The 12,123-nt window shown below is 49.9% G+C and overlaps 1 protein-coding gene across 1 annotated transcript in view; it reads right to left on the minus strand.

The window, feature by feature from the left end:
• The window catches only part of Acsbg2 (acyl-CoA synthetase bubblegum family member 2), a 34,682-nt gene extending 23,344 nt beyond the window's left edge, over positions 1-11,338 (minus strand). The window contains exons 1-4 of the mRNA XM_052192988.1: positions 11,284-11,338; positions 9,201-9,430; positions 2,877-2,965; positions 1,166-1,286 (exon numbers count right to left, since the gene is read on the minus strand). Coding sequence (XP_052048948.1) covers positions 1,166-1,286; positions 2,877-2,965; positions 9,201-9,430; positions 11,284-11,338 — 495 coding nt within the window. The remainder of the gene's footprint in view (positions 1-1,165; positions 1,287-2,876; positions 2,966-9,200; positions 9,431-11,283) is intronic.
• Positions 11,339-12,123: the final 785 nt, after the last annotated feature.

A 12,123-nucleotide genomic window follows, 5' to 3' on the forward strand; every position in this document is an offset into this window, starting at 1 on the left:
ACACAGTCCACAGCTAGACCATGGGTGGACAGACATGTCCCTAGAGATGCCTCGTGGTACGGTTTGATCTAAGCCTGACAAGATGGACCCATTTTCTTTTTTTAATGTTCCTGTCTGTGCATGTCTGTCTGGCCGTGGACGCTGCCCCTGCCGTCCTCCCAGCCCCTGATGACCTAGCTTGCGCTGAACAATGTCTGGCCAGCTGAGTTCTCCTCCCGAGGACCCTCCCTCCAGATCATCCTGCCGGACCTGGCCTAGGCGACTCCTCCGCATCTGTGCACACGTGAGAGATACAAGCTGTTTCTGGACGAGCCAAAAAACAGGAAAATGAAAACAAATGCTACAAGAACAGGAAGGGAAGCCAGGTTTCACTGCACACACAAATACAAACAAAAGCAAAGAATTTCACCGTCAATCAAGTGGGTGTGTCGTGTAATTTCAGACCACAGCAGAGGGCCAGCATGGCTGAAGAGGGCCAAGAGGAGGCACGCACTCAGGGCACGCACTCAGGGCATCACATCTGTGATGAAGCGGTCTAGAGGGCGTCAGATCTCATTACGGATGGCTGTGAGCCACCACGTGGTTGCTGGGATTTGAACTGAGGACCTTCGGAAGAGCAGTCAGTGCTCTTAGCCACTGAGCCATCTCTCCAGCTCCCCACCCCAACCCCCTTTGTTTTGAGAAGTCATGATGTTGTTAAGGCTACTCTGGAACTCTCTCTGAATCCCAGCCTTGCCTCAAATTTGTAGCAAAGCCTCCTGGTTCAGTCGGCCAAGTGCAGAGACCATGGAGGTGTGTATGCGCACACTTGTGTGAATGCTTACAGAGTCAAGGTCAGCCTCATCTCTACTCCCTCAGCCGCCCTCCATGCTGTGTCAGAATACTGGGCTCCCCCGGACTACTGCGTGCAGTGAGGCAGGCTGGCTGGCCAGTGGGCCCTGGACACCCTGCCTTCTCCACCCCCACCCCCACCCCAGTGCCGGGGTTACTGGTGCTGCATTGCGTTGGCCTCCAGTGAATGCAGGTCTTACACAGAGGTTGGGAAGTGAGCCCAGTTGACAGGCCTGGAAGTCAAAGCCCCCCGACTCACCCTGATTGCCCCTCAAAAGCAGGTTTTTCTGGAGGGCTTTTGTGGAAACCACTCAGAAAGCCGCCGGGTACTCACCGACAGGATTTTCTGCAGCTGTTGGTCATTCTCCACTATCAAGATGTTCACGTTGGCTTGCTTGATGACGTACTGGCAGGCCTCGGCCGAGTTGGTGGCGTAAATACCAACACAGAGGCCCCTGGGGACACAAGACTCGCTCACTTGCACGTGGACTATGTGCTTTTGAAAGAATTGATTCTTTCTTAAAACTTTTTCTTTTTAATTTGTAGGCATGTGGGTACCTTGTCTGAGTGTATGTCAATGCGTGTTTACGGTGCCTGGATCCCTAGATCTGGAGTTACAGGTGGTTGTGAGCTGCCGTGAGGGCTCTGGTAACTGAACCTGGGTCCTCTACAAGAGGAGCCAGGGCTCTAGACAGAATTCTTTTTTTGGATTTGTTTTTTTCGAGACAGGGTTTCTCTGTATAGCCCTGGCTGTCCTAACTCACTCTGTAGACCAGGCTGGCCTCGAACTCAGAAATCCGCCTGCCTCTGCCTCCCAGAGTGCTGGAAATAAAGGCGTGCGCCACCACCGCCCGGCCGACAGAATTGTTTTTAAAAATCACATGTATCTGTGTGGCTGTGGTGGCTCACGCCACAGGGAGCACACGGAGCTCAGGGAGATCAGTGGGTCCTTCCTGCCACCCTGTGCCCAGGGCACGGAACTGAGGTCAGCAGGTTTGTCTGCTGATCCACCATCTCCCCCAGCCAGTGCTAGTGTTGAGAACAAGCAAAGCAAACTTATTTTCAGTACTGCCACTTTGTCAGACTCCATTTAATCATAGGGAGAAACTAAATTCGAGGTCCCGAGCCCTAGGGGAGCTGGAGACTTCCCAATAACTGAACAGCTTAAGGAAACAGTTGTCTGAGTCCAGGCATCTCAAGAACAACTTCTAATCTCACTGCCAGGGTCAAACTGAGTTCACGTTCCTAGGCCCAGGAACCTACTCCTGTTCTGACTGACGGAAACTCCCATTCTCAAGCTTTTATGTCAAAATATGGTTGGACAGTGCTACAGCCCCCCACCCCCCGCTCCCCATTGCTTAATGGTTTCATCTTTAAATATGCCGTACAACATCCCTTCAGAGTCCTGGTTCAGCTCTCACGTCTGTTCTGCAGCCTCATCCATCAATGGTGGCTTGATTACAATAAATTCTTGTCATCCGAATTGACCTGGTGCTTGAGTTATGTTGGATTTATGTCGGATTTAAGCCACAACAGCTAGTTTTTGCACTGGCACCTTTAACCCACCATCCAGCTGGCTGTGAGGTTTAACAAGGATCACTCTTGCACAGAGCCTCAAACCCTCAGTTCCCCCCCCCCCAATGGAGGTCTCCAGCTGTGAGAACTAGGCCCAGGCTGGGGAAGGCTCAGTGGGTAGAGCACTGGCCACTCTTTCAGGGAACCCCAGTTCAGTTCCCAGCACCCATATGCCTAACAATGACCTGTAAGTCCAACCCCAGGGGATCTGATCTCCCTACCTCTGTGGACATCTGTGCTCACATGCATACATACATGCAGGTATACACACACACACACACACACACACACATATATATATATATACCCACACATGTGCACAAGTCCACAAATTTTAAGAAATTATTTTTAAAAGATAAGGCCAAGGATGGAAAGGGTATTAACTCTCGGCCTGGCTTCTGATCAGGCTTCGTGCTGGGCAGCTGCTGGCAGTGATCTGTTAACACACTGAACCAAAGAGTGGAACATACCCAGCCAAGATGGCACCCAGAGCAGCAACGACCCACTCGACCGAGTTAAAGCCCAGGATGCCAACGCCATGGAAACGCTGCAGGCCCAGCTGGAGGGAACAAAACCACAAGAAAGATGCATCAGCTCCTGGGCGTGTCCACGTCTACTCAAGATCCGATCCTTAGGAGGTGAGACAAACAGAGCAGTGGGGGCAGAGCGGGAGCCGCTATCCGGCCTGAACAAGGGGTGTGGGGGGCTTGACTCACACCCTTCTGTTCCTTATTTCCTGTCTACTTTGCTTCCATTTGTGAAGTCCACGGAGTGTGGAATTCACTACTTGGCCATTAGTGTTTCTTCAGTGGATAAGAAGAACATCATCTTGGCTGATCAGCCATTCCCACTCTCTACCTCCGGAACCTCCCACCCCCTGCACGTGAATCTCTGAACCCATTCCACATTAACGCCACCACCACCCCAGGCCACCATCCTGTTCCTGAGGCTGTGGGCCCGATAGCTCTAGGAACCTCTCTGGAATGCGGTCCTGCAGTGTGCAGTCCTCTGTGTGAGGTTCCCAGCAGTGAGTATCCGGTCCCCAAGGTCCTTTCACTTAGTACCTTGTATCAGAGTTCCCTGTTTTCAAGGCTGCATAATATCCTGGTGTGTAGACATCACACCTTGCTCACACAGCAGCACTGGGCACTTGGAGCTGCCTGTGTCCTGCTGTGTGAACGGTGCTGGGGTGGATACTGATGAGAGGGTTTCCCTTTAAGACCTTGATCTTCATCCCTCTGAGCATTTGGTGAGAGAAGGAAGTTCCAGGTGGCCTGCTGATTGTATGTCTGCTTTGTAGGAAATGTGTAGGAATGTCGTATGTACACAGAGTGTGTACACAGGGTGTGTACACAGAGACAGTCACAGCTCACATGCCACCCGCTTGTCAACCGTCCGGTGTGTGGGTGTGCAGGGGGCCTGGCAGTACCTCTGCTGCTCGCCGTGTCTCTGCGTTGGGATGCATCTCCACTGGACCAGGCACTCCCCACCTCAGCCAGGCCAGCGGGCTTTCGAGATTAGCCTTTGTTCAGCCCTGACCAGCACGGTGGGGACACTCAGGCTTTGGACATGGGTTCTGGGCACTTGGCTGGGTCCTTGTGCTTGCAGGTCCGCAGCAGCCCAGCTCACTCACTCCCTTGCTATCTTCTCACACTTCTTCCCCGGAGCTAACCATGCAGGCCAGGCCAGAGAGCCCAGGGCCTTCCCTTCACCTCCTCAGCCGTGATTATTTAGAAGTGTTCATGCCTGCATGTGGCTATGCACATACAGCTGCTCACAGAAGCCAAGAGAAGGCGTGGGTCCCTGGGAGCCAGAGCAGTGAGTGGCTGTCGGTCGCTAAACCTCAGGTCTAAGAAGTAAACTCACAGCTTTTGAGAGAGTAGGAGGCATTCTTAGTAGCTGAGCTGCCACTCCGGCCCCAACCTTTTGAAAATGACATTTATTTACTGTGATGGTTTGATTGAAAAGGGCCCACATGGACCTATGTGTCTGAATGACTGATCCCCAGTTAGTGAAACTGCTTGGGAGCTCAGTGGTTAAGAGCACTGACTGCTCTTCCAAAGGTCCTGAGTTCAAATCCCAGCAACCACATGGTGGCTCACAACCATCTGTAATGAGATCTGGTGCCCTCTTTTTGAGTGTCTGGAGACAGCTACAGTGTACTTACACATAATAAATAAATAAATCTTTAAAAAAAAAAAAAAGAACTGCGGCTTTATTGGGGGAGGTGTGCCACTGGGGTGGGCTTTGAGAGTTCAAAAGCCAACAGCAGACCCAGCCTCCCTCTTTCTTTCTCTGCCTACCGCCTGTGGGTCAGGATGTAAAGCTCTCGGCTACTGCTCTAGCACCACGCCTGTCTGCTTCCTGCCATGAAGATCTACACTAAAGCTCTGAAGCTGTAAAGAAGCCCCATTGAATGCTTCCCTGTATAAAACCTGCTCTGGTCATGCCATATCTTCACAGCAATAGAACAGTGATTTAGACTGAAGTTGGCACCAGGAACGGGGTGCTGCCGTGACAGGCCTGACCGTGCTACCTGCTGAGATTTTGGATACAAAAAGTGGTTGAACGCTGTAAATGGGACTTAATGGGCTTTCCTAGTAGAAACTTGGCAGACAGCAGTTCTGGGAGACTACAGACTATGGAGGTCTAGCTCAGAAGGTTTCAGAGGGAAAGAATATAAGCAACAGAGCTAGAGACCTTTCTTAGGATATTTTGGCAAAGAATATGGCTGCTTTTTAGCCCTTGTCTAAGAACCTGCCTGAGACTAAATGGAAGAGTTTTGGATTATTGGCATTGGCAGAGGAGCTCAAAACATCCTGAGAGTGACTGTCATGTGGTTGTTAGTGTTCAGTCTTATGTAAATTATTATCTAGAAGAGCATGCGAAGCAGAGAGAAATACAAGAGAAAAGAAGCACCAGGAAAGGTAATGCTGTGCCTGAGCTCTGTGCTCAAGGACACAGACGCTTAGAGAAGAGCTTGCTGCCGAGCCCTGCAGCCCGTGACAGGAAACTGCCTAAGGAATTCAAGGAAGGTTCACACAACAAAGCAAAGCTCCTGTGAACGTAGGCCTTGGCCCTGGATGGCTCCATCCCAAGTAGGCGGCAGGACTTGGCAGCATCGACGGTGGAGTTGTGGTTCATGAGAGGCAACAGCTGTGGAATCTCCATCTGCGGCTGGAGAGCTGCTGAGGCCAGGCACGTGGCAGGGGAGTCCCTGCACTGAGGCCAGGAGAGACGGCTGCAGCGTGTGGAATGAAGCCTGGACTGTATTGGAGAGCTGAGACGACTGAGAGGCCAGAGCAGTGGGACCCCTGCTGAGGAGAAGCTGCATGCTGGGGAGCACTACACACTGGGGAGCACTGCACGCTGGGGAGCACTGCATGCTGGGGAGCACTGCATGCTGGGGAGCCCTGCACACTGGGGAGCCCTGCACACTGGGTACAGAACTCGCTGGGCACGGAGCCCTGCATGCTGGGCTGGGCGCGGAGCCAGCCCAAGGGAGAGAGCGCGTTCCACAGCAGAGCTGGAGTGGAGCCCCAAGGAGCCACCCAAGCCCTTTGACATCAGTTTTCCTTTCTGGGTTTTGGTCTTTTTTAGTTCTGCACTATGCTCCCTCCTCCTCTTCTTCCTCCTCTTCCTCATTCTCGCTCTCCCTTCTTGTTCTCCCTCTTACTCTCCATTCCTGACCAGTCTTCTCTCTTCTCTCTCTCTCTCTCTCTCTCTCTCTCTCTCTGCACTTCTCTGTTCCACTTTCTCTGCACTTAGCCCTTTCCAGGCCCCAACTGCCTCCACCCCACCACCACATACACACACAGAGTAAATTCTTTTTTTTTGGATTTGGTTTTTTTGAGACAGGGTTTCTCTGTGTAGCTCTGGCTATCCTGGAACTCACTCTGTAGACCAGGCTGGCCTCAAACTCAGAAATCCACCTGCCTCTGCCTCCCAGAGTGCTGGGATTACAGGCGTGCGCCACCACTGCCCGGCTCAGAGTAAACTCTTAAATCAGGTCTGTATCATGGTGTGACTTCTCAGGGGGGACAGCGTGGCATGGGCCTGCCACATTATATTTCATCACGATGTGGACCATGCATGCCGCCATGCTCCCCACCACAATGACAATGAACTAAATCTGCTAAACTGTAAGCCAGCCCCAATTAAATTTTTCTTTTATATAAAAATTTTAATAATTATATATAAAATTTATTTATATAAAAATTATAGGGCTGGAGAGATGGCTCGGCAATTAAGAGCACTGACTGCTCTTCCAAAGGTCCTGAGTTCAAATCCCAGCAACCACATGGTGGCTCACAACCATCTGTAATGAGATCTGACACCCTCTTCTGGAGTGTCTGAAGACAGCTACAGTGTACTTACATATAATAAATAAATCTTTTAAAATTTATATATAAAAGTTTCTTTTATAAGTTGCCTTGGTCATGTCTCCTCACAACAATAGAAAAGCAATTAAAACAGTGTCTTATGTAGCCTGGGCTGGACTCTGGCTCACTGTGTTGCCAAGGCTAGCCTTGAACTTGTGCCTTCCTGCCTTTACCTCCTGAGAAAAGATGTGTACTGTTTGGTTTTGTGTGTCAACTTGACACAGGCTGGAGTTATCACAAAGGAGCTTCAGTTGGGGGAAGTGCCTCCATGAGATCCAGCTGTGGGGCATTTTCTCAATTAGTGATCAGGTGGGGAGGGCCCCTTGTGGGTGGTTCCACCTTTGGACTGGTGCTCTTGGGTTCTATAAGAGAGCAAGCAGGCTGAGCAAGCCAGGGGAAGCAAGCCAGTAAGAAACATCTCTCCATGGCCTCTGCATCAGCTCCTGCTTCCTGACCTGCTTGAGTTCCAGTCCTGACTTCCTTTAGTGATGAACTGCAACATGGAAGTGTAAGCTCAATAAACCCTTTCCTCCCCAACTTGCTTCTTGGTCATGATGTTTGTGCAGGAATAGAAACCCTGACTAAGACAAATTGGTACTAGCGTAGTGGGGTATTCCTGTGACAACCTGACCATGTTTTGGGGGGGATTGTGGAAGGACTTTGGAACTTTGAGCTAGAAAAGCTGTGGAAAGTTCTGTAGGAGCTTGGAAGACAATGTTATGAACAGTGCAGAAGATGGAGGCCTGGCTTGTGAAATTTCAGAGGGAAGATTAAAGACTCTTAAAGTGGCCATGTTTTGATTGCGAAGATTCTGTGGTTTTGGTTAGCTGGGGCTGAAGACTCAGCTGTAAGTAACAAGATACCAGAACCACTAAAGCAAACCTTTGTGTTACTGGGACTATTGATGCTGGTTAGCTGGAGCTAAGAAATTAGCGGTGATTAAGAAGAGACCACCAGCATCACTGAGATGAAATCTTCTTGGAAGTGTTTTCTGAGAGCACAGAAGCTGTGTTCCAGAGATAGCCACAGTTGTATTTTGTGCTGTGGCTGGACTTAGTACTGTGTAAGAGTCACCCAGATGGTACTGGTTTTGAAGGCATGAAAGGGTCATGAAGAGCAGCTGAGGCTCTTGGCACAGTGAGAGGCCACAGAAGGCCATTGGTGAAGGTGCAGCCTCAGTTGCAATTGATGGCCCAGGACTTGAAGGGGTCATGCATAGGAGCAGAGGCTTGTCACCATGAAGAGAGCCTATGAGAGGCTATTGGTGAAGCCTAATTACAGTAGAAGTCAACAGTGTTTTGGAGATGCTAGTAGCATACGATGACCACCAAGAACAGCAGCAGCAGTGGAGTACAGGCAGCTGGAGCCTAGAAGACAAGCTGTGTGCTACAAAGGGCAGAGCTGGAGAAGTGACCCAAGCCCTTGGAGGAGCCCAGACATTGGACATTTGGAGTTTGAGTTTTGCTTTTGGTTGTGACTGTGCCCTGATGTTTCCCTCTTGAAGGAAGAAAGTATTTTAGTGGAGCCCACAGTTAAGACTTTGAACTTTTAAAAGACTTTGAATTTTAAAGATATTGGACATTTTAAGGTGATTGAACTTTTAATATGTAAAGACTGTGGGACTTTTAAAGTAATTTTGATCTTGGGGATGAATAAGAAAGTAAGGGTTAAGGCTTAATGGTGATGTGCTTGTGTGTCAAGTTGACAAGGGGTCAATTGTACTGGCTAGTTTTGTGTATCAACTTGACACAGGCTGGAGTTATCACAGAGAAAGGAGCTTCAGTTGGGGAAGTGCCTCCATGAGATCCAACTGTGGGGCATTTTCTCAATTAGTGATCAAGGGGGGAGGGCCCCTTGTGGGTGGTTCCACCTATGGGCTGGTGCCCTTGGGTTCTATAAGAGAGCAGGCTGAGCAAGCCAGGGGAAGCAAGCCAGTAAGAAACATCCCTCCATGGCCTCTGCATTAGCTCCTGCTTCCTGACCTGCTTGAATTCCAGTCCTGACTTCCTTTAGTGATGAACTGCAATGTGGAAGTGTAAGCTGAATAAACCCTTTCCTCCCCATCTTGCTTCTTGGTCATGATGTTTGTGCAGGAATAGAAACCCTGACTAAGACAGGATGACAGATGTATAGTGTCACACCTAGTTTTATATAGTGCTAGGAATGGAACCCAGGATTTTGCGATTGCAGGAGACCTCTCTGGCCACTGGGGCCCAGACCAACTTCTTTTCTTTTTTGTTCATTTTCTGAGACAGTGTCTCACCTTGTGCCCAAGGTTGGCTTGGAACCCAGGACCACCCTGCCTGAGCTCCCTGTGTGCTGGGACCCCAGAGTCTCCCAGACCACGCTCTGTGGAACACCGCTTCTGAATGACTGAGTGGGAGGGGAGGGGAGGGGAGGGGAGCTGCTCACCTTGATCAGAGACCTGGCTGCCTTCCGACACACTTCATAGTACTGGCTGAATGTCAGCGTGTCCCACTTTTTCCCGTTCTTTGAGGCTAGGGCTGGATAAGCACCAAATCGTTCAACAGATTCCTGAAATAGCTCAGGGATGGTCATCGGGGTCTCATGGCCTGGACCATGTTTGGACAGCCTCAGGAGCACCTCTCCATCACAGTGAGTGCTCCACAGCCTGGGGACAGCTGTAAGAGTCATGGGTAAGTAGTGGTTCTGTAATGGAACAGCAGTGGGGGTGAGGTGGGGTGGGAACTGTGTAACCTGGGCCAGGGCTCTATGGGCACAGCCTCAGCCTTCCTGGGTATTTTCAAAACATTTTTTATATTTATTTATTGATGTATCTGAGTGTTTTGCCTGAATATGTCTGTGCACTGTGCACTTGCAGTGCCCACTGAGTCCAGAAGGAGGTGTGGCAGTTCTTCACCACTGAGTAGCATCTCCAGCCCCCAAGGAGATTTCCATTCAGATGCAGGAAGGGGCTAGAGTGCACAGAGGGCAGACGTCCTCGCCTCCCAGCGGCTGGCCTGAGATCAAGGCCTGGAGAACGCCCAGGGGACAGAGAGCCGGCTCCCGAAAGCTGCCCACGGAGGCATGCCCCTCCCTCGAAAACAAACAAATACAGGTAATTAACTTGTTTTTAAAAAAGAGAAGCCAGGCATGGGGGCACCTGTTTTGTCAGCTCAGTGCTCAGGAATCCCAAAGTTTAGGGCTGGGGCAAGGAGCAGGCCCAGTCTGCCAGTCCTTCCTGCACAAGCGTGAGGTCTTGAGTTCAACTCCTACGCGCCCAGGTTAAAAAATCCAGGAGTGGGTGGGCCTGTATGCACTGCCTCAAACAAATAGTGGCTCAGGGAGACTGCCAGCAGCGCCTTCTGGCCTCGACACGCATGTGGGTACACACACACAATGGAATTTGAGATCATTCTTAGCTGCATAGTGAGTTCAAGATAGCCTGGGCTAAATGAGACATCATCTCATAAAGGGAGATGAAAACAACAAACGAGACTGAGAAAAACTATTATCAGACAACAGGATCATGGGATATCAGTGATCTGTGCTTTAAGTATGGTAAATACCGTCTAAACCTAGGAGGTTCTTAACCTTCCTAATACCACCCTTTGATATGACCCTATGACATGTTAATACAGTTGCTCATGCTGAGGGGACCCCCAACCATAAATTTGTTTTTGTTGCTACTTCATAGCTTTAATTCTACTGTTATGAACGTATGTGCCATGTAAGCTATCTGATGTGTGACCCCTATAAAAGGGTCTGTATCTGTATCTGTCTGTATCTGTACCTGTATCTATCTGTATCTGTGTATGTATGTCTGTGTGAATGAGTGTGCATATGTGTATGAGTGTAGGTGTACCCCACTGAGCCATCTCTTTAGTCCCATAAAATCTTTTCAAAAGGGCTGGAGAGGTGGCTCAGTGGTTAAAAGCACTGACTGTTCTTTCAAAGGTCCTGAGTTCAAATCTCAGCAACCCCAAGGTGGCTTACAACCCTCTGTAACGAGATCTGACCTTCTTCTTGTGTCTCTGAAGACAGCTACAGTGTACTTACATATAACAAGTAAATAAATCTTTAAAACAAACGCTTTTGAAAAAAGCATTTGTGTGGTTAGCTTGTCAAATGACACTACTTAGAATTATCTGAGAGAGTGTCAGTGAGGAGGGCGGAGCAGCAGTGAGTGCATGCTCTCTGCTCAGGGATGTGAGGCTGCCCCAGCTCCTGCTCTGACTCCCTGCCACAGCTGGTAAACCCTTCCCCATAAGTCGCTTTTGTCAGGATGTTTTAACATAACACCAGAAACTAAGTAATATGCAAATGTCTTCCTAACAGCAAATGACCTGTGCTGTGCCCCTTGACCCCAGTGGTCACCTGTGACTTAAGTGATCAGACCCCAAACTGCTGAGCCCTTGCTACTTCATACCCGACCTGGAAGAACGCGACAGTCCTGGAGGTCAGGCGTGCTCAAGCTGAGATGGCTGAGTGGCCCACTGGGAGGGACTGTCTAACCTCTCTGGCCGTCACTAACCTGGGGTGGTGTCCGTGCCTCTCTCAAGGTCTTCTGCCTTCTTTTCTTGAGTCATTGGTCCAGCCTTTGCAGGTTCACAAGAAGCATTTGTCACAGTGCTGCAGGGCCACAGATGACCGATGAAGGAAACAGAGGATTTGGTAAGAACAGTGAAGGGGCCAACTTCCAGTCCCCTGGTGACGTCTGCCTGGACCTTGGGGTTGCTTAGCCATGCCTGATGGCTGCAAAGATGGTTTCTATGCCAGAGAATGGTGCATTTCTTTTTTCTTTTTCTTTCTTTCTTTTTTTCTTTGTTTTTTGTTTTGTTTTGTTTTTATTTTCTCGAGACAGGGTTTCTCTGTGTAGCCCTGGCTGTCCTGGAACTCACTCTGTAGACCAGGCTGGCCTCCAACTCAGAAATCCACCTGCCTCTGCCTCCCAAGTGCTAGGATTAAAGGTGTGCATCACCACCGCCCTGCCAAATGGTGCATTTCTAAGTTAGTGTTCAGTGGGGAGGTTCTGGCAGAGTTCCCCACCCTCCCTCCTCTTCCCCTCTGCGCCTTCCATCCCTCTTCTCTCTTCTTGTCTTCAAGATTGTTATTGGTCCAGCCAGCCTGCTCACAGATGAAGACAGTCAATCCTGCTGACCTGCATTCAATCACTAGGATCCACACGGGAGGGGAGAACTGACCCCCCAAACTATCCCATGACCACACACAGAGACACAAATACATACAATAATAATACTAAAGTAATTTTTAAAAATCTGTCGCTAGGCCCAGCATGTGCGCTGTCACCGCGGCTCTCTGGAGGGCTGTGATCACAGAGTCGAGGGCGGCCGCAACTCTCCTCTCAAAGGAA

The sequence above is a fragment of the Apodemus sylvaticus genome, chromosome 9 (assembly GCF_947179515.1).
Source record: "Apodemus sylvaticus chromosome 9, mApoSyl1.1, whole genome shotgun sequence".
Lineage (NCBI taxonomy): Eukaryota > Metazoa > Chordata > Mammalia > Rodentia > Muridae > Apodemus > Apodemus sylvaticus.